Source organism: Chanodichthys erythropterus, chromosome 3, assembly GCF_024489055.1.
Source record: "Chanodichthys erythropterus isolate Z2021 chromosome 3, ASM2448905v1, whole genome shotgun sequence".
Classification (NCBI taxonomy): domain Eukaryota; kingdom Metazoa; phylum Chordata; class Actinopteri; order Cypriniformes; family Xenocyprididae; genus Chanodichthys; species Chanodichthys erythropterus.
The window spans coordinates 45,975,591-46,001,022 of record NC_090223.1 but is presented as its reverse complement, the minus strand read 5'-3'; the positions used below and the strand labels follow the sequence as shown (position 1 = coordinate 46,001,022).

Below are 25,432 nucleotides of genomic sequence, written 5' to 3'. Positions count from 1 at the left end.
AAACCATCTTGCGTGTTTGAGACACTCAGTTTAGTGCTGATTGACTGTTTAGCAGATTTTTGATGTAATTAATTTTAGCAACTGGCAATCAAAAGGTCAGTATGATCTATATATATATATATATATATATATATATATATATATATATATATATATATATATATATATATATATATATATATATATATATATATATATATATATTTTATTTATATATATAAATATATCATGGTTTCCACAAAAATATTAAGCAGCACAACTGTTTTCAACACTGATTAATAAAAAATATTAATAAAAAAAATATTTCTTGAGCAGTAAATCCTCATATTAGAATGATTTCAGAAGGATCATGTGACACTGAAGACTGGAGTAATGGTGCTGACAATTCAGCTTTACCATCACAGGAATAAATTACATTTTAAAATATATTCAAATAGAAAACAGTAATATATTTAATATTATATTTATATTATATTTAATATTTCACAATATTACTGTTTTTACTGTACTTGTTATTCAAATAAATAATCTTAGTGAGCATAAGAAATGTCTTTCAAAAACATAAAAAAAAAATCTTACCAACACCAAACATTTGAATTTTAGTAAGCATAAATCTGACAAAATGTAGCTGGTAAGAAGTGTCAAAGTTATCTTGTGTTTGCGAAAAAACATTTCCAGTAAATGTCACAAATTTTCTTGTGGGGCAAGAAATAATTAGGTAACACTTTATTTTACAGTGTCGTAGTTATACATTACTACATGTACTTACTATAGTACTAACAGTAAATTATGCATAATTACAAGTAACTAACCCTAAACCAAACTCTAACCCTAAATGTAACTCTATAGTATGTACATGTAGTTAAATAATACTACTCACACTTATTTGAGTAATTATAATGTAACTACGGCACTGTAAAATAAAGTGTAACCAATAATTAACATTAATTCGAGATATATTCCCTGAAAACATAATATCAAAAAAGACAAAAATACTGATTTAGAAAAGGGTTTCTCTGTAGTGAAGCGTATTTGTCTGCAGTGTGTACGTGGCCTTGCAAAACTGCTGCATGTATAGAAATACTGTTTCTTTTGTAACACTTTTGAAAATCCTCAAGTAAACATCTAATTATTTCAAAGTTCAAGTTCTCCGAGTTCAAGTCATAAACTATAGCTCAGATAAGAATTTGAATTCAATTCAACTGAGAAATGTTTCTTTTTTAAAATAGACCCTTCTACTACTAAATTCATACAATTCTATGAACAATACGCTCCATCAGAGGGCTTCAACATCAAAACACAGCACACATTGAGTGCTGAACAGTGATAAAATACTGATCTTTAAACATGATCATTTACCTCACCTTTTTTCTTCTGGACAACAGTGAAAAATACATTTAAAAGAGTTTGCATTTGAAGAGTAAACATAGTACAACAGGTAAAAAAGACCACCATCAGAAACACATGCACTACAGGGGACACATTACTCTTCCTCCATCGACTTCTCAATCTCTTTCAGCTTTCGCACAAACTCTTGAGCCTCTTTGTCTCCCGTTCTCGCCTCCAGCATCTTCATGATGGGCTTCTCTGTAACAAAACAAGAAATGAATCCATCAGACCAGACGCAACAATAATGTTGAGGTGGCAGACCTCTCGATAGGGAATGACACATGTAATTGGAAATCTTTTCAAGAGGACAGGCTGCAACAGACACTAAACACCAAGCAATGCTGACAAAACAATGAAATCTTACCAGTACACTACTTCTTTTATTGTCTGAAATCTTGAAATAATCATCAGTCTTGCAATAAAATGTCATATTTACTGCAAAACTCCACATTTTTCAATTGGGCTTAACCCTGTTTCAAGAAAGTCACTTATTATGCAGGGTTTATACTGTTCTAAAACAATTGTATTTACAAGATATTTATGCAAACTTGGGATTTTCTTCAAGGAGAACTTTCTAAGTCAATGGTGTGACAGTTCAAGAATAATAGTAGAAACAGTTATGTTGATATAACTAATGTTGACAGCGATAGCCTTAAAGTTTGCTGGAAAACTGTACCAATTTAGCCGGTTTATAACTGACAGGTTTGTGGCACAAGAATGATAACCGATATAGAAAAGCATCAATAGCTATGTGTCCATTCACCTATTTTTATGCACATTTTGGGATATCGCATAAAAAAAAAAAAAAGCTGAATGGAAATGCCAAAATTTGCATAAATCCCCCCTCGGTAGAAATCGTGTTCCGGGGGGGGGAGGGGATCCTCCTCTGTAGAAATTGCGTTCTGGGGGGGAGGGGGTCCTCCTCAGTAGAAATCACGTTCCCCTCAGTAGAAATCGCGTTCCGGGGGGGAAGGGGTCCTCCTCGGTAGAAATTGTGTTACCCTCGGTGGAAATCATGTTACGAGAGGGAGGGGGTCCTCCTCGGTAGAAATCGCGTTTCAGGAGGGAGGGAATCCTCCTCGGTAGAAATCGCATTCCCCTCGGTAGAAATCGCGTTCCAGGAGGGAGGGCATCCTCCTCGGTAGAAATCGCGTTCTAGGAGGGAGGGCGCCCTCCTCGGTAGAAATCGCGTTCCCCTCTGTAGAAATTTCGTTCTGGGGGGAGGGGGTCCTCCTCAATAGAAATCACGTTCCCCTCAGTAGAAATCGCGTTCCGGGGGGGAAGGGGTCCTCCTCGGTAGAAATTGTGTTACCCTCGGTAGAAATCATGTTACGGGAGGGAGGGGGTCCTCCTCAGTAGAAATCGCATTCCCCTCGGTAGACATCGCGTTCTAGGAGGGAGGGCATCCTCCTCGGTAGAAATCGCGTTCCCCCCGGTAGAAATCGCGTTCCAGGAGGGAGGGCGTCCTCCTCGGTAGACATCGCGTTCTAGGAGGGAGGGCGTCCTCCTCGGTAGAAAGAGCGTTTCCCTCGGTAGAAATCGCATTCCAGGATGGAGGATGTCCTCCTCTGTAGAAATCGCGTTTCCCTCTGTAGAAATCGCATTCCAGGAGGGAGGACGTCCTCCTCGGTAGAAATCATGTTCCAGGAGGGAGGGCGTCCTCCTCTGCAGAAATCACGTTCCAGGAGGGAGGGTGTCCTCCTCGGTAGAAATCATGTTCCAGGAGGGAGGGCATCCTCCTCTGTAGAAATCACGTTCCCCTCTTTACAAATCGCGCTCCAGGAGGGAGGGCATCCTCCTCTGTAGAAATCACGTTCCCCTCTTTACAAATCGTGTTCCAGGAGGGAGGGCGTCCTCCTCGGTAGAAATCGCATTCCCCTCGGTAGACATCGCGTTCTAGGAGGGAGGGCATCCTCCTCGGTAGAAATCGCGTTCCCCTCGGTAGAAATCGCGTTCCAGGAGGGAGGGCGTCCTCCTCGGTAGACATCGCGTTCTAGGAGGGAGGGCGTCCTCCTCGGTAGAAAGAGCGTTTCCCTCGGTAGAAATCGCATTCCAGGATGGAGGATGTCCTCCTCTGTAGAAATCGCGTTTCCCTCTGTAGAAATCGCATTCCAGGAGGGAGGGCGTCCTCCTCGGTAGAAATCATGTTCCAGGAGGGAGGGCATCCTCCTCTGTAGAAATCACGTTCCCCTCTTTACAAATCGCGCTCCAGGAGGGAGGGCATCCTCCTCTGTAGAAATCACGTCCCCCTCTTTACAAATCGTGTTCCAGGAGGGAGGGCGTCCTCCTCGGTAGAAATCACATTCCCCTCGGTAGAAATCGCGCTCCAGGAGGGAGGGCATCCTCCTCGGTAGAAATCACGTTCCCCTCTTTACAAATCGTGTTCCAGGAGGGAGGGCGTCCTCCTCAGTAGAAATCACATTCCCCTCGGTAGAAATCGCGCTCCAGGAGGGAGGGCGTCCTCCTCGGAAGAAATCACATTCCCCTCAGTACAAATCATGTTCCAGGAGGGAGGGCGTCCTCCTCGGTAGAAATCACATTCCCCTCGGTAGAAATCGTGTTCCAGGAGGGAGGGCGTCCTCCTCGGTAGAAATCGCGTTCCGGGGGGTCCTCCACTGTAGTAATCGCGTTCCCCTTTGTAGAAATCGCGTTCCAGGAGGGAGGGCGTCCTCCTCGGTAGAAATTGTGTTCCCCTCTGTAGAAATCGTGTTTCCCTCTGTAGAAATCGCATTCCAGGAAGGAGGGCTTCCTCCTCGGTAGAAATCATGTTCCAGGAGGGAGGGCGTCCTCCTCTGCAGAAATCACGTTCCAGGAGGGAGGGCATCCTCCTCTGTAGAAATCACGTTCCCTTCTTTACAAATCGTGTTCCAGGAGGGGGGGCGTCCTCCTTGGTAGAAATAACATTCCCCTCGGTAGAAATCGCGTTCCAGGAGGGAGGGCGTCCACCTAGGTAGAAATCACCTTCCCCTCAGTACAAATCGTGTTCCAGGAGGGAGGGCATCCTCCTCGGTAGAAATCACATTCCCCTCAGTACAAATCGTGTTCCAGGAGGGAGGGCGTCCTCCTCGGTAGAAATCATGTTCCAGGAGGGAGGGCATCCTCCTCTGTAGAAATCACGTTCCCTTCTTTACAAATAGTGTTCCAGGAGGGAGGGCGTCCTTCTCGGTAGAAATCATGTTCCAGGAGGGAGGGCATCCTCCTCTGTAGAAATCACGATCCCTTCTTTACAAATCATGTTCCAGGAGGGAGGGCGTCCTCCTCGGTAGAAATCACATTCCCCTCGGTAGAAATCGCGTTCCAGGAGGGAGGGCGTCCTCCTCGGTAGAAATCACGTTTCCCTCAGTACAAATCATGTTCCAGGAGGGAGGGCATCTTCCTCGGTAGAAATCACATTCCCCTCGGTAGAAATCGTGTTCCAGGAGGGAGGGTGTCCTCCTCGGTAGAAATCACATTCCCCTCAGTACAAATCATGTTCCAGGAGGGAGGGCGTCCTCCTCGGTAGAAATCACATTCCCCTCGGTAGAAATCGCGTTCCAGGAGGGAGGGTGTCCTCCTCGGTAGAAATCACGTTCCAGGAGGGAGGGTGTCCTCCTCGGTAGAAATCACGTTCCAGGAGGGAGGGCGTCCTCCTCGGTAGAAATTGTGTTCCATGGGGGAGGGGGTCCTCCTTGGTAGAAATTGCATTCTGGGGGGGAGGGGGTTCTCCTCAGTAGAAATCGTGTTCCCCTCGGTAGAAATCGCGTTCTGGGGGGGAGGGGGTTCTCCTCAGTAGAAACTGCATTCCCCTCGGTAGAAATCACGTTCCACGTGGTAGGGGGTCCTCCTCAGTAGAAATCACGTTCCCCTCGGTAGAAATCACATTCCGGGGGGCGGAAGATGCAGCCACAAAGGGAACTTTCACGATCAAAGGGGCAGGGGATCAAGCCCCCTGGCCTCCATAACCAAACACTGATGTGCATCAAAATAGACGCAAATAATCAGCGGACCAATCAAGATATATCTAACTAATTGCCTCCCAGAACTGTCTTACACGACTGTGTTACCAAAAAGCAGCCATCCGCCTCCAAAAGCAAGATAACTTTATTGCGTCTCGTCTGCGCTCTCTGAGGCACAAGTAATTTATTATATACGAAATTATTATATACAGTAGCTTCTCCTACTGCAGAAACTTTTCTTAATGATATTTAACGCCAGTTTATCAAGAAGTGACGATTTAGTTCTCTTCATCTCACTGGATGGAAACTGTGCTTTTTTCGCAAATGTTTTGTGCGATATTCCAAATTTGCACATCAGTTAAATTCACAGCTTTTTATGGAAACATAGCTAATTATGCAGCAATTGAGCATTTTGTGCTCTTCATTTATAGCAGTAGCAGAAAAGCTTCCTGTGTCAGTCAGGAATTAGGAATGAGAAAGAAATATGAAATTGTCGAACACTCCTGTTTTATTCAGATCAAAATCACTTGACTGCTGTAATCACAATGTAATTGCGAACTCATGGGTGGGAATTTTACCAGAAGCACTTGAAAGTACCATTACCTTCAACCCTAATCAAACACAGTTTATCCAGCTAATAAAGGTCTTCAGGATTACTAGAACATTACAGGCAGGAAAGAACAACGCTAGATCTAAACTCTCCTGTAGGGTTCAGTAGGTCTCCAGAAGCAGAGTTGAGTACCCCTGATTTTGTTGCTACTCTTAAGGAGAAATGTCATGGGTAGGTGGATAAATCGGACAGATTAGCATACCGCTTGGTTTTTGCCGGGACAAGTGCAGGATGACGGGTTGAAGGGTCTTTCCAGCAGGTGTGGCACTCGGCCTACCCGGCCAGCAGAAGTCACTCAGTGGGGCCACAGCCTCGCCAGCAAAATCATTAGTGGACAACCAATCATAGTCCATCACAGTGAAGGTCAGACAGGCACACCTGTGCCTGTACTGCTCAGGGCTGACATGGCTGTGAGGAAGCAAATGGGATCAAAGGACTGTTTGAGGTGCTGAGACACAAAAGTTAATAGCAAGTGTTCAGGTGAGCAGTTGATGTGGTACTTACAAGTAAAAAAGCTCATCAAAAACAGGGTGCAGGGTTTTGAGCTTCACTTGGGTTCGCTGACTCCGAGCCATGGGGAACAGATGGTGAGGACACAGCTCCACGATGACAAACGGGTCACTGAGGCCTAGGAATGTAGGAATTAGGAGACAAATCCAATTAACAACAGACAATTTAAGCAAGTACCTACATTTTGAAGGAAATACTAAAGTTTTAGGAAAACTTTATAATCAACACTCAATGCAACACTGTCTCTGTGATGTGAAATGGTTAAAATATGCATGAAAACCAGATGTAAAGAAGGGTTACTGTGATTTTGGCAAGATTTGTTCCTGGACCAACATATTTTGTTGATAATGGAACAGCATTCCTGTCTGAAAACTTAGTCCTAACCCTATCCCTAAACTTAACCCTACCCATAAGACATTCCTAAATCAGAGGGAAATGATTAGGTGAATAACACTGATGTAGAAGCACAGACTATTAAAATCTTGGTCAGCTAAGCCTCTTCTAGTCAACTAACATTCAGTTGACTATTAGGGGGCAGCCCTCATGTGTAGTTTTAGGGGTAGGGGTAGGTTTGGGGGATTAGGGTTTGATTAGGGTTGTACAATATAAAAACTATTGTCTATGTGCTACCTTGCAAATTGGTGTAACTGAGGTTTACCGTTAGCATCCAGGGCAATGAGATCAGCTGCATGCAGTATCTCCACAGTGAGTCTTTGCTCAGGGGCATCATAGTAACACTTCACACTGATACGACCAAAGCGACTATGCTTTAAGATTCTCTGTAAAGCAAATGTGCATTTGTTAAAGAATACTGTCTACATCACAGCAGTAATACATATAAAATAGGCATCTAGTTTTGTACTAATAACACATTAGCCAAGGTTGAGACTCTACAATTAATTTTAGTAAAAATATTTGTAACAGGTTTTATCTTAAAAGCTAGTGATATAGCATTTTGGGGCAACATAGACAGTTCCCTGGCATGAAGATTGTCTTAAATTGTAGGTAGCGAAATTATGCTACTTTCTGAGATTGGTCCACCTCTTTGAGGCCAAAATTTGAAGCAACCCTGAATATATCTTTCATGTATAAGGTAATCATGGATAGATTATTAGATAATGCTGCCTTCAAGTCATATTTACTTCACATGAACACAACCAAAATGATGCCTGGATTTTCTTTGTCCGCATCAGGCATGTCAATATTTGGCACAATTATATTTTATTCAACACTGAAAGATTTAGCACAAGTTAACTTTATAATGTTTCTGTTGAAGATGCTGTCTGTTCAGATCAGACAATTATGAGGTTCGGTTTGGTTTTATAACATGCTGGTTATGTAGACATCTGCCCCCGTAGGCAGTAGACAGCAAGTCAGCTTAGCGGGATTTGAGACACAGTCAGAGACTGCGAAATCTTACACAGTGCAAAGAACGCTTAGTCAAAGAGGAAATGACTGATGCAAACTTTTAATCATCAGAGGAAGGAATAGTATTTGCGATGTCTTAGCTCCTAATCAACACCTCTCTCTGCAGGGCTGGAACTAAAAGCTGTGGCGGCCCAGCAAGACTTCTACCCACCTGCTGGGAGATTTTCTCCAGGAAATACTGTTCGATCAGCTCAAAGGAGGAGCATTTGTTCAGACGCAGTTCCTCATCCAGGTCCTAATGGGAAGAAAGAGGAAAGGAAGATGAAGCCATGCTTAATGCATTTGGCCAGCCACATTGGTTAAAAGGTGAGAATACCTTATAATCTCCACTCTTAAGGTCTTCCAAGAGCAGTCCTTCTCCATCAGCGTGGAAGAACCGCACCAGCGTCTACATGAAAAAGAACTTGTTATTAAGGCGTCTGATCACTACCAGTCTGACAATCAATACATATCAGTCTCTGGTTATGCCATCATATTTTTCTTGTGCTCTTTTTTTGACTGCATGGACTCCAGCAGACAAGCACAGACTCTCATAACACACTTTTGAGACTTGTTATGCTAACTATCATGTTCAACCCACATGCACGCTCAGCAGTTCATGCGTTTTCACGTAAATCTGTGGTGAGCTCCTGCCAGTTCCTCTCTGCTGAAATACTGGATCTCACATATTGACATGCTGCTGAGGACGTCCTAAATTCTCCACTGAGCTGTGGCCAAGAGCAGTGGCGAATATATCAAGTGACTGTGACCGTGCAGGCTGAGGGAAACCGGACATGACCCTTACAGTTCACAGAGTTCTTGTAAAACACATTGTTGGCTTTCAGCACCATTTTTCTAACTAACCTAGTACTCCTTTTCTACAAAAATGGTGCTCAACCAAGGGACCTGTCAACCCCTCTCAAAATCGACTTCTTTTTAATCATCAGACTGTGATTCCATCCAGTCGGAGGATATCAAACATGTTTAATCATTTGAGCTGATTTTAGAACACATTTGTTTTCATTTTTCATGTGTATTCCAGCACAGAGGCACGTTTCTGTGCGAGTTTGAACCACTTGAAAAACTGGTAGTGTGTCATTTAGTGTATGATGCCCAGTTTTACTTTGTAACATTTACAAAGGCGGTAAGTGTATGATGTCTAGTGTTTTAAAATAGATTTTAAAAGTCCTGTAGTGTAATCCAGTAAGTTTTGTGAACATATATTAACATCTTAAATAGTGAATTCAGACTCTTTATGAGCTGCTTTTATGCAAATATATAATGAATGCAATTTATAGTAGTCATATATGAATGTGTTGCTTCAAGACATTGGGCAATTATATTGGGGTCTAGTTTTGCAGAGTTTTGATTTGTTTTGTCTCACTGTTCTTAAAACATGATGGGGACATTATCCAAAACTGGACTATGATGTTAATGGTGGTTTGAGGTCACAGTGTTTTTGAACTATTATGTAGCCAGTTTAGCTGGCCTAGAATGACCTTGCTTTGACAATAGCTCTGGATGTGATACCAAACCAGAATGGTTCATTCATATTTCACGCAATATGGCAGAATATGTCCTGCCTTCAAAATAAAATAGTGAGTGGCCAACTGGCTAACTAATTGCATCATTGCAGCTGCCATTAGAAGTTCCAGTTTCAGTGTCCTGAGATGTGCACTTGGGAATGCACATGTGTATTGGCTGGACTAACTTGAAATATATGCTTTTTTAAACCATTTTTGAGCATAAGAAATAGCATTTATTAAACAGTTTGTATCAGATTTTATTGCTTGCAAGTTGTTTTTGATACTTCTGTATTTTCCCATTCAATTATACAGGAGTTGGTTTTGCATGAGCAAATAGCTGTCTTGAGGCATTGCAAATATGACCGCTGAACTCAGTATAATTTTGGTGATACTCATTGTGACTCATCTGTACTGACCTCTACAGTGTACTGGAACCGTGAGTAGAATTCCACCTGGACACCCCTGTTTTCCGCCACAGTGTCCAGGATCATCCGTAGGAGCAGCTCCCACAGACTCTGCAGAACCCTGGGGTACACACCAACCAGAAAGATCATGCTCACAGACACAGTGACCTCCTCCACATGCAGCCAATTACCACTTTACAGTGCTCAAATTACTTGGAAAACATGCTTCCAATGGTAAATCTATGTGTCATTACTGTTATCGCTACAGTATGCCCCCCTTAGGACCGCTCTTATACTTTCATCAAATGATGAAAGTAATTACCTCGTTAGATTCTCTTTAACCAATGACTCATTGAGGATGACTAGAGTGTCATCTAGGTACTTCATCAGAGGAGCCACAGCCTGAAGCAGTTCATCAGAGAGTACATATGTTAAAAAAACACATTAGACCATAGCCGAATCATGCTAACTTGAAGTAATTAAATGTTCTTTCTCCGTTCATTCATACTTGCCTCATCATTGTTAATAGAGTCTGGAGATAGGCTGATGTGTTGAATGCATCTCCTGAGTTCAGAAAGCATCTGTGTAGGACAAAGATTTATGTGATGTACTGCAGTGTTACTCATTACTCAGCCAATCTGTGCAGAAATTGTGCAAAATTAACCAATCAGGGGCCCTTTTGCCAAAAGCATTGATAGCTAACTAAGTTTGGTTGTTAATATAGTTCAATGAACTTGTGTTTCCTGTAACCTGAAATAGTTCCAACAAACATTTGCAAACAGCATCGCAAAGTTGTGTGGTTGGAACCACAGCTCTTGACCTTTGGTTTGAAGCATAGTTTCTTCTTAGTATGACTTGGGACCTTAAATAAATCATGCTCTTGATGCTCTTTAAGCTAACATGCAGTACAATCAATATCTTCCATTCCATGTGCACAAACTTCATTCTATGTCTTTTCAAAATTGGCACTTTTATTCTCTTGACAAATTAAGAGTTCTCTAGTACTCTGAGGAAATTCAAATGTGGATGTGCAACAAAGTTCTTGCAAAAATTCATCACTTCACTTCTCTTCAGAAGGCATTTATTAACCTACTGGGGTCTTATGGGTTACTTTTATGATGGATGGATGTGCTTTTTGGAGCTTCAAAAACTCAGGCACTATTCAATGCCATTACAAAGCTGGGAAGAGCCAGGATATTATTTAAAGGCACACTATGTGAATTTTCACCATTAGAGGTGGCTTTTTTCACAACAAAGGCGTAGCTTGATGATTTCACAGAATCATGGAAGGTGTTGTTTTCACATCTATAGTCGGTGGAAAAGAATCAGGATTGGACTCGGGTAGAAATCAAGTTCATGGATGAGATTATTAATGCTACGGTAGTATGAAGCAGAGCAGGACTGAGTGCTGTGTGAGCAGAAACGAAGCCGTTGGAGTGACTGCTAATGAGAGACGAGCGCGATACAAGGCTCGAGAGCAGCAGAACAGTTGCTCACCTGTCTAATAAAATACATAATATATTAAAGCCTCTTTGGTGTTTTCATGGTTTCTACAAAATAAATCCGGAAACCGAGGGTAACACGGGTACGATGTCATTGACAGGCGACGTAAGGACACGGTCCATTTCCTGGTTAAAATTGCTTATTTCTATGGATTTAAGCATTCTTGGAAACATTTTGGATAATGTAAGTACACAAGTCAACAAAATATATAACATTGTTCTAATGGTATTTGGATATTTTAATCCAAAAAATCTTACATATTGTGCCTTTAATATAACTCTGATTGTGTTCGGCTGAAAGAAGAAAGTCATATACACCTAGGATAGCTTGAGGGTGAATAAACCATGGGAAAATTTTCTTTCTTTTTCTTTTTACAGGGGGGTGGGGGAGTGGGACTATTCCTTTAAGTAGCGAGCTACATCATTGTATGGGAAACGCACCCCAGATTGGCCTTTGTGCAGAAATCTAATTTTCAGAGAACAATGTGTTCAACATGCTTCAGCATTAACATGTATTGTATGTCACCATACTCATAACACTGAAGCTGTTGATATAATCAGATCTCTTAGCACTTGAACTGTGCTCTTTAATCTATGCCATTACCCTGTCAGTAAGATGTGTGATTAGGCGCTTGGCTTCCCTCTGCAGGTCGATATCAGCGTTGTAGAGCTGCCCATTCAGGGACTTGTTGACCTGCTCCTTCCCTTCCAAGCCGCACGACTCCTCCATGGCCTGTTCTACCCCCCGCCAGTCCAGCTCCCGCGGCAGACCTCCCAGGTACACCCGCACATGCTCTGTGCTGTTCAGAGCGATACAGACCTGCGCCAAAGCAGCAGTCAGGAAGAGGAGGAAGGGAGATCGGAAATGAGGAAAGGAGAGGTAAAAAGTGGAAAGAACAAAAAGGAAGAAAATAAGGAGTTCTAAACGGGGTGGAGGGAGAGAGAAAGCATACAGTGCAAAATGAAAAGGGGGCGCTAACAAGGTCAGACACACTATGACACAAGCGCACCGCTGAGACGTCAGTGTTGTCAGGGAGAAGCACTCAACGCTGACATTTACTTCGCTCGTAATAAAAGCCAACCCTCCCTCGCCCAGAAGCGTTACCTGCACAATGAAACTCTTGTTGTGGTCTCGTCCCAGCTGGCCCCTCTCAATCTTGCGCTTGATCAGCTCAGCGTAACACACCGCCTCGCTGCAGAAATTCTGCCATACATCAAAAAAGAATTGCGTTATGTGTGTGAAACTATCAATTCTCCTTTCCATTACGAGCATGCTTTTTATTTTCAGTGTTTTTGACCACCGCTCCCCAGCTGTGCAAGCTTAAACTGCATGCTTATTAAGTGGAGCTTAGAGACCAGTGGTGCTCACGTCCGTCAGGCGTGTGATGAAGATGAAGGCTCCTGCTGAATCAGGCCACGCCAGCTGGGTCCAGAACTCCCGCACCTGGCTGAAGCATGTTGTAACGTCCACCGCCGAGGAGCTGTGTTTGGTCTGACTCTGAATCGGCTCCAGCTGTACCATTAAAATACACACGTCACGCTATGTAGCCAAAACACCCTCACTAACACACTCTCAATGAGGGTACGTTAAAGTGTTAGTTCACCCAAAAATTACAATTCTGTCATCTATTACTCACCCTCATGCCGTTCCACACCTTTAAGACCTTCGTTCATCTTCAGAAGACAAATTAAGATATTTTTGATAAAATCTGATGGCTCAGTGAGGCCTCTATTTCCAGTACCAAAAAAATAAATAAAAATAATGACTTTATTTAACAACATCTAGTGATGGGCGATTTCAAAACACTGCTTCATGAAGCTTCGAAGCTTTATGAATCTTTTGTTTTGCATAAGTGGTTCAGAGCATGTATCAAACTGCCAAAGTCACGTGATTTCAGTTAACGAGGCTTCGTTACTTCTTAAGTGTTGTAAACCATAAATTTCAATTTATGGGGCATGACTTTGGCAGTTTGATACACGCACAAAAACTATTTTTGTCGCTTCATAACATTAAGATTGAACCACTGTAGTCACATGAACTGTTTTAAATATGTCTTTAGTAGCTTTCTGGGCATCTGAATGTGTTAATTATCTTGCTGGCGATGGAAGCCTCACCGAGCCATCAGAATTCATCAAAAATATCTTAATTTGTGTTCTGAAGATGAACTAATTAATTATTTTTTTTCATTAATTTAATCATTTTTGGGTGAACTAACCCTTTAACTTGATATTCAGTTACATTTTATTTTACAGTGTCCTTGTTACATGTTGAATTTACTTACTATATTAAAGGTGCTAAAGAGGATGTTTTGTTTTATACATTTTTGCAATATTACTTGAAACTGTCTTTACTAACTGATAAAAGACTATTTATTAGGTGCACTGAAAGGAATAATATTAATATACATCATCTGTGCATGAGGTAGGGTCTTAAAAACATCAGCCAATCGTTTACGCAATCATCGCATAAAAGATTGGCCCTCTGGCTTGTCAATCACTGTCATGACGTTCCTTGTGAGAGACGTGCACGGCTGCGCGCTCCAGTAACTTTCCACACTCCACAGGCGCCGCATGCAATGTTTTTGTCAGGAGACAGGAATAACAACTGCAGATTATGAGTCCGACATAATGAATCCACTAACACTACACAGCGAATGCCGGTGGTAAACAAACACTCGTGTTCCAATATGAGTGTTTACGAGTTTTGGGAGGCGTTCCTTCGAAGGAGGGGGGTTGTTCTTACGCATGCATGCGCTCATTTCAAAAACACAGTAACAGTCTTTGGATTCTCAGTCGGCGAAAAGATCCTCTTTGGCACCTTTAATAACTGTTAATTATGCAGAATTACAGCATCTAACCCTAAACCATACCCTATAGTATACATGTTGTTAATAAATATTACGCACTACATAAATATACTGTAACAAGGACACCTTAAAATGCAGTATAACCAATTTTTCTTATTCAAACAGGCTAAAATCAAAGTAGCTGTTATTTTTTAAGTGCCTTTATCTAATATGAACTGATTGCATAGGTCTTTGTAGTGATAGACTAATATATCAGCTACAGCCACATTTCCAAAAAAATAATTATAAGTAGGTCATATAAAAGTTATAGGTTAAAGCATATCCAAAAAGCATCGTAACTTTAGTACTTGAAAATCACCGTAGGTGTAAGAAGCAGCATCAAGTGCATAAAAAACACAAAATTATATTTAAACTTAATACAGTTGATGTTACTATTCTTACATTTTTTTCTTAATTTATTAAAATTTATTAAAACAAATACATCTATATTTAAATGTAAAAAATGTAAAAAAACAAATAATATATATTCATATGTATAGATGTACACTGTAAAAAAAAATATATATATATTTTTCAAAGTTAAAAAAGTAAAAAGAATGATTATTGGAGTATGTTTTACAAGGAAATACAATTTCAGTCTACTTCAGAATTTCAAATTTAATTCAGTGTACTATTTACTAGCAATTTTAAATTGTTTCAATATGAATAAAATAAACATGCTGTCTTTAAAGCAAAATGGGTTTTACAATGACTCACTGGCATGCATGGAAACCATTATACATGTCTTGGCTTGTCATCATGTCACCCAATGCCTCATCTTCCATAACCTATTTCTCTCTGACAATTCACTTGCAGAATTGCTATCGCAATACAATGAATCTGCCTAAAACACATTACAGACCATTTTCAAAGACTGTGTGTTTTAATGGTCATCAATTTTGCAAAGTTTTTTTATATTTTAATTTTAATTTAATTTTTTTTATGTACATTTATAACACTATACTTATTATTATACTACCTTTGCATTAAATTTAAAAAAAGTATTTGCTGCTATGAGGGTGTTTCTAATACAGCAGCTGTGGGAGTGATGGTAAAAATTACATCTTTTTTCTCAATCTCTCTCTATTTTTTACCTCTTTTTGAAAGTTGTGAAAACACTATTATTGAGTTATTCTTTTTCTATTTGTGCAAATAGAAACACAAAAAAAATCTCTCTCATTCACTGCTATAAAAGTTTACCCAACTATGATGACTTCTGAGAAACCCGTAAATGTGAAAATTGCCCCACAATACACCTGCCAAAAAAGTTGACTGGGATTATGACAGCAGGCCCTCATCTGCTGCTATCTTATGCTATTCTTTCTGACATTGAAAAACTTATACTGGCTGACCATGTATTGTATTGGTAGCTATAATATATGCTATAATGCTAATATGTTTTGTCCTTGGTTTGGCCCCCAACTCACCTGATCCATTTCTACAGCTTTGCGGATCCTGTCAGTGGATCTCTCATGTACAATCTGCAGCCATTTGTGAATAGAGGTCTTGAACCAGTTGTGAAATCCAGTTAGAGCTAACATCTTAGTGTCTCTGAAAAGAAATTGGATTAACCAATTATGATTTGGCCATAATCTTACTCACTTAACAGTGGATAAGCTCATCAATTATGGATAAAATCATTAATCTATCAACCCTAATGTACATTCACTCTCTCTCCATGTGAGTCACTCTTTACACAATTGCCTAGCTGATGAATTAACACTCATGCAGATGGATGAAGGGCAACCCAATGACTAACTTGAGAGGCAGGTACTCCCTGAAGCGTTTGAGGGACTTCAAAGACATGTAGAGCTCAAAAAGGGTCTCTCCCATGGTTTGGGTGAACCGAAAACTCTCCTGCTCCAGGTTCCCACACACTCGCTCCATTGCCACATTTACGTCATCTGCCACCTAGAGACACAGCACAACATTAAAGCTCCCTCTCTATCACCCGGCTCCTGTTTATCGAGGCAAGACTTATTTTTAACAGAGATCTATAAGCGTTCCCAGGGGTGCTCAAACTTACAAGCTTCTCTAACTGTCGGTAGGAGATGCTGAAGAAGTCAACCTTCACAGAGCTGAAAAATAAGACACAAAAACATGTACTCTCTGGATTTTTTGTTTTGTTTTATTTTTAATGCTGCATTTCATTGTTGATGTGTCCCAACCCATCTCATTAAGGCTGAATTGTGGCTTTTTTTCTGCTGTTAAAATCGTTTCTTCCATCTCAGCTTAATCTGCAGAGACAGCTATAAATAAACTATTCGTAGGTTGATTTTCCAGCAAAGTGTAAACACTATGGCTGTGCGGGGCTATCAAAACATTGCTCTGTTTGTTTGAACATCCCAACCAGCCCAACACTGACTCAACCAATGGCGTGAGTTATTATCTGTTTGACTGACCAATAACAGATGGGCGGGGGGCTTTGGTTGTTCTGAAAACCTGTTTGAAAACAGTCATTGTTTTTGAAATTCTGAAATTATACTCATCATCTTTATACAAAGTGCAACAAAAGTTACCTGTAATAAAGCTTGTTATAGACATTTTGTCCTCTCTGCACATCATCACATACTGCATCCACCACCACAACCAAACGCCTCAGCTGCTCCTCTAAAGTCTGCGGAGATGTGCAGAAAACAAATACGTCAGCTCACAGAAACACTTGACCAATGCTATCTTGCTCAGTTATGGCCAGTAGAGAAACTGCAGGAGCTCTATTAAATGCCTTTGCAGATATAATATACTACTATATAAACTATTCCTGTAGCTCAAAGAGTAAAGCATGGCTAGTGCCAACACTAAGGTTGCAGCAATGCATAAACTTATAAAATGTACAACAATGTACATGTACACAAAGTGTACAACAAATTATTTAGTTTGTTCCAGTTTTATACTACATGCTGGGTAATATATAATGTAATATAGAGGACCATTGAAACTGTGTGACCATTTTAGTATATATTTGGGTATATATTACAACTTGCAAGTGTTATAAAATTAATACTTACTCCTTCGTCTGGTTTAATGTTTGATATTATTCCTTCATACCACTCAACTGTGCCTTTCTACATTCAGGAACAAGAACAGAAACCAAAAATAGTAAAAATATATCAATGCATCCATAATACAATAAAATATGCTCCAGGTACTATTTCACATTCAAAAGGTACAATTTAAAATCAGTGTATGCAGTGGCCCCAAAAAATATATGGACACTTACTGTTGAAATTTCTGAATGTCACTGCATTAGATATAAAATGTCTGCTTGAGCTTTTCTCAGAACTACTTTTCATTTTCTGTGCCATTTTTGCAATGACCTTTAAACATGTATGAAGTCAGTTCCTCTTCTGTTCACAAAAGTGTCCTAGATTAACCACAGGTGGATTTTATCACATTTACTATGTTCCACAAACTTTTGTCTTCACTTTTTTTTTTTCTTCAACCTATAATGTATTTAATGGAAACCAAACAAACTTCCTTTTTTGTGAAATGTTTAGTTTGAAAAGTGTGCTGTATTTCTTGAAAATAAATTTAACTTGGTTTAATGTTTTGTAATATAATGCAAAGACATTCATACATTATCGTTCAAAAGTTTAGCGTCAGTCAAATTTTTTTAAAGTTACAAAAAAAGTCTCTTATGCTCACCAAGGCTGCATTTATTTAAACAAAAGTACAATAATATTGTGAAATATTATAATAATTTAAAATAACTGTTGTCTAATGTAATATATTTTAAAATGTAATTTATTCCTGTGATGGCAAAGCTGAATTTTCAGCATCATTACTCCAGTCTTCAGTGTCACATGATCCTTCAGAAATCATTCTGATACGATGATTTGATGCTCAAGAAACATTTCTCATTATTATCAATTTTGAAAACAGTTGTCATGCAGTTTTCTTTGATGAACAGAAAGTTCAAAAGAACAAAAATTATTTGAAATAGTAAAGACTTTTATACTTTTATAAGATTTCTGTCACCTTTGGTCAATTTACTGCATCTTTGCTGAATAAAACATATATAACAGACCCCAAACCTTCGAAAAGCAGTGTACATTTTTGGCAAGTGTGGCTTCAGTGTCCAAATACCTTTCAGGACCACTGTATGTTTCGATGTTGGTCTGGATCACTTTATTACCTTTATAACTGTTGCTATTTCCAAGTGCAGTTCATTGCGGTTTGAACACACTGCTCTAAAGGCTGCCATTGCCTGCATGTGACCAATGCTCCTAAAGCACACATACACAAAGATCAATATCCAAAAAACAACAACACTATCTGCAAACTGCATGTAGTGTGCATGAATACTGTACTACATTGTAGTAGCAACACTAGAAAACCCCACAGGATATCCATTTTTTGTGTGTCTCACTACCCAATACAGATCTACCCAGAGGAATCCGAAAGGGCAGATCACCATGAGCTCGCAGACACAGCTGCTGCAATTGATGGCAGAAATATCTGAATTCAAATGGATTTATTTTGGTCCTTCGGCCAGAAAATCGATTGTACGAATGCCAGTCTACGAGTTCATGATTCTTTGTAGCCTGTGTGCGTGTGTGGGGGTATAAGTTTACCTCAGCATAAGCTCGCAGCGTATGATGGCGGCAGAATTGTTGCAGGGGAATACTTGACGCATACTCTTCATTTGAGACAGGCAGTAATCACAGTAAAGTCTGAAGCTCTCTGCCAAAAGACTCTCCTGCATTCAGAAACACATAATTAAAGAATGGACCCAAATGAAAAGAATTAGTTCCAAACTAAAGCCTTAGGTGGGAATCCACAAAGAATTAATTACACCTGCTCATGTTTATTTGCACATGCTGACTGTTTTGTTTTAGCATCCGATTCGCTAAAGTAATGACGCATTAAATTACCACTAAATGCAATTTGCACAGTGCAACTCTTCGATTTTGAGTGCAAGTTTGTGGGGTGGTATGGAATGGTATTAGCAAAATGTTAAATCCACCAGACAAATAGCAATGAGTATAATCAGCCTAGTTTACATGGAAAGTAGCCGTGTTTGTTATGAAAAGACTGAAACGACCTGAAATGGATATGTATTTTGTAAATGCATGTGACTTTTCTCTGTTGATGTACGCTGGACGTCTTGAATCATTTAGTCTGCTTAAACTCCATCCCTTTCTTACAATTGACTGCAAGCTCACATTCAGATCTGCCTCCATCAAATCGTCAACAGATGGATAGTCCTCTCTCTACTTTTTTTTTTTCTTTTACATAATCCGTTTCACTCAAATGTATGTCACAACATGGAAGAAAGCATCTGTTGCTAATCATGTCACATTGCGACTTTATATAAATAAGCATGGCATATTGTGCCTGATTAAAAGTACTGCGAGCAAAAGTTTGGCAACTGTTTACACAACAAAAACAATTCTTCTTAGGAGCTGTTCACACAGGTGTTATTTTTGGAATCTACTGCGCTGATTTTCTATTATTTTTCTATGTAAACATGCGCTTACTGGATGACATCTCGTATTTTTTGTGGCATTTCAAGTGACAGCATTCTAAAAACTCGACACTCAAGTTAAAAGAATTTTAAAACTTTTAATCTTTTTTTCAACATAAAAAAACGTGACCCCACACTTTCTTTAACAGAGTGTGTATTTACACTAAGTGCAAATAGCATCCCTTGTTGGCAAACGTTATTTACACTAGCTCCACCCACCAATGTCTGGTTGGGTCACTCAATTTTATAAACAGATGCACATAATTCAGTGTCTCCAGTGGTGCAGCAGTAGTGAGTAAGGTTCACTGACCTGGCTTTTAATTCGATTGACGGGGGTTCGAATCCGCCTTTTGCCAAGTTTGCTCTTTTCCATTTTCACTTAGTGTAAATAGCATATATCGCTATTTTCACTTAGTGTAAATAGCATCTATCGCTAAGAAAATATGCTATTTTAACAGTGTAAATAGCATCTAATTGCTATTTTCACTTGGTGTTAATAACATCTAACGCTATTTTCACTTAGTGTGAGCCTCTACCACTATTTTCACTTAGTGTAAATAGCATCTAATTGCTATTTACAAGCTGTAAATAACATCTATAACTATTTTAACAGTGTAAATAGCATCTAAATAGCCTCTATCACTATTTTCACTTAGTGTAAACAGCATCTATTGCTAATATGCTATTTTATCAGTGTAAATAACATCTATCACTATTTTAACAGTGTAAATAGTATCTAATTTCTATTTACTCTTGGTGTAAATAACATCTAACGCTATTTTCACTTAGTGTGAGCCTCTATCACTATTTTCACTTAGTGTAAATAGCATCTAACTGCTATTTACACGGTGTAAATAACATCTATAGCTATTTTAACAGTGTAAATAGCATCTAATTGCTATTTTCTCTTAGTGTAAATAGCCTCCATCACTATTTTCACTTAGTGTAAATAGCATCTATCGCTATTTTAACAGTGTAAATAGCATCTAATTGCTATTTACACAGTGTAAATAACATCTATCGCTATTTTCACTTAGAGTAAATAGCATCTATCGCTATTTTCACTTAGTGTAAATAGCATCTATCGCTAAGAAAATATGCTTTTTTAACAGTGTAAATAGCATCTATATCTATTTTAACAGTGTAAATAGCATCTAATTGCTATTTTCACTTAGTGTAAATAGCCTCTATCACTATTTTCACTTAGTGTAAATAGCATCTATCGCTATTTTCACTTAGTGTAAATAGCATCTATCGCTAAGAAAATATGCTATTTTAACAGTGTAAATAACATCTATCACTATTTTAACAGTGTAAATAGCATCTAATTGCTATTTACATGGTGTAAATAATATCTATCGCTATTTTCACTTAGTGTAAATAGCATCTATCGCTAAGAAAATATGCTATTTTAACAGTGTAAATAACATCTATCACTATTTTAACAGTGTAAATAGCATCTAATAGCTATTTACCTGGTGTAAATAATATCTATCACTATTTTCACTTAGTGTAAATAGCATCTATCGCTAAGAATATTGCTTTTTTAACAGTGTAAATAGCATCTATATCTATTTTAACAGTGTAAATAGCATCTATCGCTATTTTCACTTAGTGTAAATAGCATCTATCGCTAAGAAAATATGCTATTTTAACAGTGTAAATAACATCTATCACTATTTTAACAGTGTAAATAGCATCTAATTGCTATTTACATGGTGTAAATAATATCTATCGCTATTTTCACTTAGTGTAAATAGCATCTATCGCTAAGAAAATATGCTTTTTTAACAGTGTAAATAGCATCTATCGCTATTTTAACAGTGTAAATAGCATCTAATTGCTATTTACACAGTGTAAATAACATCTATTGCTATTTTCACTTAGTGTAAATAGCATCTATCGCTAAGAAAATATGCTATTTTAACAGTGTAAATAACATCTATCACTATTTTAACAGTGTAAATAGCATCTAATAGCTATTTACATGGTGTAAATAATATCTATCACTATTTTCACTTAGTGTAAATAGCATCTATCGCTAAGAATATTGCTTTTTTAACAGTGTAAATAGCATCTATATCTATTTTAACAGTGTAAATAGCATCTAATTGCTATTTTCACTTAGTGTAAATAGCCTCTATCACTATTTTCACTTAGTGTAAATAGCATCTATCGCTATTTTCACTTAGTGTAAATAGCATCTATCGCTAAGAAAATATGCTATTTTAACAGTGTAAATAACATCTATCACTATTTTAACAGTGTAAATAGCATCTAATTGCTATTTACATGGTGTAAATAATATCTATCGCTATTTTCACTTAGTGTAAATAGCATCTATCGCTAAGAAAATATGCTTTTTTAACAGTGTAAATAGCATCTATCGCTATTTTAACAGTGTAAATAGCATCTAATTGCTATTTACACAGTGTAAATAACATCTATTGCTATTTTCACTTAGAGTAAATAGCATCTATCGCTAAGAAAATATGCTATTTTCACTTATTTTTACTGGTGTGCATCTCGAGACAAAACAATGGCACTGACATGTTCAGACATGTCAGTGCAAGTTGCTTTCAATTAAAACAACTCAAACATACATTTTAGTCTGGGACTAGCTTAAGTCTTGTCTGTGAAACCGGGGGAAAAGTTTCAACTATTTTTAAGCATAAAATATTTGCGTCAACAAAACATTTTTTTTTTTAGGTTTACACTTAAAACAGGAACAATATTGTCTCCAAATATTCTCAGACAATAAATCCTAATATCATGCAAATTGGCTTCTCAATTAAATGTGTCTTGTTCTACAAATGTTTGAATTTTACTGGAAAATGGTGGACAAAAATACTGATTAAGAAAATGCTTTTTTGCAGCGGACTGAATTCACCCTTAATGTGTAAAACTCGAAAGAGCACTGAGCCTTAGAATGATCCAGACACTGTTACGGAACAAGGATGTTCCCCCAGACATTCCGGGTCAGCGAACTGTTGTTAAGACCCACCAGCTCCCCGTGCACAGCGGTATCCTCCCACTCTGCCTCCACGGTTTTCAGCAGCCTGAGAAGCAAAGCGTAGCTCATCCTCTGAGAGCGGTGATGGCTGCTGTAACACTGCCAACGGCTGCAAACACATGCAAAAACATCCGTTTTACACACTAGTGTCAGTCTCACTGTTGGCAGGCATGTATAGCTGAAGCATGCAGCGATTATCAGGATGGGTCTTGGTGTTATAAGCATTTGCTGTTTTCATGCTGTTGTGCTCATCCTGTCAATAAACACGCCGACTGCGTGGCGTCTCACAGCCAAGCTATGATCTCACTACAGGTTTGATGTTTAATACGCACATGATGGCCTGCTGCAGAGGAGAGAGGTCAGCCTGCACTGCATGATGGGACAGCACAGTCCATGCAGCAGCACACACTTGTCCATTCCAATTGTAAGGCTCTTTCTGCAATTAAAATGAATTATTTATGACAAAGCTCTAAGCTTAATGCAGACGAATGCTTGGCAATTTAAAATATTAAAAAAGTTCAACCTGAATTTGATTGTGTTCATAGTCCAGAATCTGACTCAACATCTTTTTGTGAATGGTTACATTGGAGGCCATTTTACTCAGTGCTGTGTCTCTCTATTGAACAGAACGAAGAGTGATGAATACATGTTATAAAGATGAATAGCCATTTATTCACCATCCTGTCATTCCAAACCCACATGCATTAGATTGTATACTACCATTCAAAAGTTTGGGGTCGGCAAAGGCCCGTTCACACCAAGAACGATTACTGTAAAGATAACTATAACGATAACTGTATTAGCATCCACACCAGCGGTTGATCACAGTCTGTTGACTTTAAATGCTCAAGCTTGTTAAAGCAGGATGGATTCTGATTGGCTGTCAATGTTTGTTATTGTTCATCAGCTGAAAAAAAAATCGTTCTGAAAGTGATTCCAAATGATATTGTTTCTCTGTGTTATTATCGTTATAGCTGTGGTGCTACTCTTTTATTTTCAAAACGATTTTTACAACTATAGCATTATAGTTATCATCCTTGGTGTGATTCTCTCTTCTGCTCACCAAGGTTGCATTTATGTGATACAGCAATGTTGTGAAATATTATTACAATTTAAAATAACTCTTTTCTATCTGAATATATTTTAAAGGTGCCCTAGAATTAAAAATTAAATTTATCTTGGCATACAATGACAAACAGTGAGTCTCAAACTCCATTGTTTTTTTCTTTCTTATATAAATCTCATTTGTTTACAAGACCTCCGACGAACCGGCGAGCAGTCGGGGTGTAACAATATTTGCATATGCCAGCTCATGTTCAAGGCATTACACAAGGGCAGCCAGTATTAACGTCTGGATCTGTGCACAGCTGAATCATCAGACTAGGTAAGCAAGCAAGAACAAAAGCGAAAAATGGCAGATGGAGCAATAATAACTGACATTATCCATGATAACATGATATTTTTAGTGATATTTATGAATTGTCTTTCTAAATGTTTCGTTAGCATGTTGCTAATGTACTGTTAAATGTGGTTAAAGTTACCATCGTTTCTTACTGTATTCACGGAGACAAGACTGTCGCTATTTTCATTTTTAAACACTTACAGTCTGTATAATTCATAAACACAACTTTATTCTTTATAAATCTCTCCAACAGTGTGTAATGTTAGCTTTAGCCACGGAGCACAGCCTCAAACTCATTCAGAATCAAATGTAATACATCCAAATAAACACCATACTTACGCGATTAGACATGTTGAATGACGAACACTTTGTAAAGAACAATTTTTAGGGTTATATTAGCTGTGTGAACTTTGTTTATGCACTGTTTAAGGCAAGCGCAAGCTCCGTGGGCGGGGAGTGTGAGCATTTAAAGGGGCCGCGGCCTAAATTGGCTCATATTTAATGATGCCCCAAAATAGGCAGTTAAAAAAATGTATTTAAAAAAATCTATGGGGTATTTTGAGCTGAAACTTCACAGACACATTCAGGGGACACCTTAGACTTACATTACATCTTTTGAAAAGACGTTCTACGGCACCTTTAAAATGAATTTTCAGCATCATCACTCCAGTCTTCAGTGTCACATGATCCTTCAGAAATATGCAGATTTGCTGCTCAAGAAACATTTATTTATTATTATCAATATTGTTGAAAACAGTTGTGCTGCCTTCTATTTTTTGGAAACCGTGAGATACATTTTTTCAGTATTCTTTGATGAATAGAAAGTTCAAAAGAACAGCATTTGTTTGAAATGGAAATCTTCTGTAACTTTAGAACAGAATTTATTGTCACTTTTGATCAATTTTAATGCATTCTTGTTGAATAAAGGCATTCATTTCTTTTTAAACATTGTACTGACACCAAACTTTAGAACAGTAGTGTTGTAGCACTATTGTTTATATAATAAAGTTAAATGGGGATCTGGGTTTTTGATTTCCAAAAATTATAACTGAAGCTCAATAGTACGGATTCCTTTTGAATAGGTAGATGGAAAAGCGAAGCCTGTATTCTTTAACATTCTATTTTTGTGCCCCACAGAAGAATAAAATTCATGCAGTATTTGAAATACATGAGGGTGAATAAATTATCATAACATTTGTATTTTTCAGGGTAAACTATCCCTTTAATGAGTGCTGCTATATCTCAGAAGAGCAGCAGTACCTGAGTGGTGAAGAGGCGAAGAATCAGGTGACATTCTCCCTGAACTTTAGAGGCACTGGATCTGGGCTCCAACTTAAACCATTTATCATAACCAACGACTGGGATCTCCTAGTGAGAGACAAAAAGTGGCGCAAAAGTGACAAACTCAATGAGTTGCCTTG

At 38.7% G+C, this 25,432-nt stretch overlaps 1 protein-coding gene across 1 annotated transcript in view; it reads right to left on the bottom strand.

The window, feature by feature from the left end:
* Positions 1-364: 364 nt before the first annotated feature.
* The window catches only part of baiap3 (BAI1 associated protein 3), a 70,904-nt gene continuing 45,836 nt past the window's right edge, over positions 365-25,432 (bottom strand). Inside the window, exons 12-34 of the mRNA XM_067376102.1 lie at positions 25,272-25,379; positions 23,133-23,225; positions 22,942-23,045; positions 22,601-22,718; positions 18,704-18,828; positions 18,265-18,355; positions 17,138-17,194; positions 16,649-16,746; positions 16,156-16,207; positions 15,889-16,040; positions 15,557-15,680; positions 12,653-12,796; positions 12,389-12,487; positions 11,888-12,103; positions 10,294-10,362; positions 10,104-10,183; positions 9,794-9,902; positions 8,189-8,260; positions 8,024-8,107; positions 7,103-7,223; positions 6,439-6,562; positions 6,137-6,342; positions 365-1,587 (exon numbers count right to left, since the gene is read on the bottom strand). Of these exons, the coding sequence (XP_067232203.1) occupies positions 1,484-1,587; positions 6,137-6,342; positions 6,439-6,562; positions 7,103-7,223; positions 8,024-8,107; positions 8,189-8,260; positions 9,794-9,902; positions 10,104-10,183; positions 10,294-10,362; positions 11,888-12,103; positions 12,389-12,487; positions 12,653-12,796; positions 15,557-15,680; positions 15,889-16,040; positions 16,156-16,207; positions 16,649-16,746; positions 17,138-17,194; positions 18,265-18,355; positions 18,704-18,828; positions 22,601-22,718; positions 22,942-23,045; positions 23,133-23,225; positions 25,272-25,379 (2,550 nt within the window). The 3' untranslated portion in view covers positions 365-1,483. The remainder of the gene's footprint in view (positions 1,588-6,136; positions 6,343-6,438; positions 6,563-7,102; positions 7,224-8,023; positions 8,108-8,188; positions 8,261-9,793; positions 9,903-10,103; positions 10,184-10,293; positions 10,363-11,887; positions 12,104-12,388; positions 12,488-12,652; positions 12,797-15,556; positions 15,681-15,888; positions 16,041-16,155; positions 16,208-16,648; positions 16,747-17,137; positions 17,195-18,264; positions 18,356-18,703; positions 18,829-22,600; positions 22,719-22,941; positions 23,046-23,132; positions 23,226-25,271; positions 25,380-25,432) is intronic.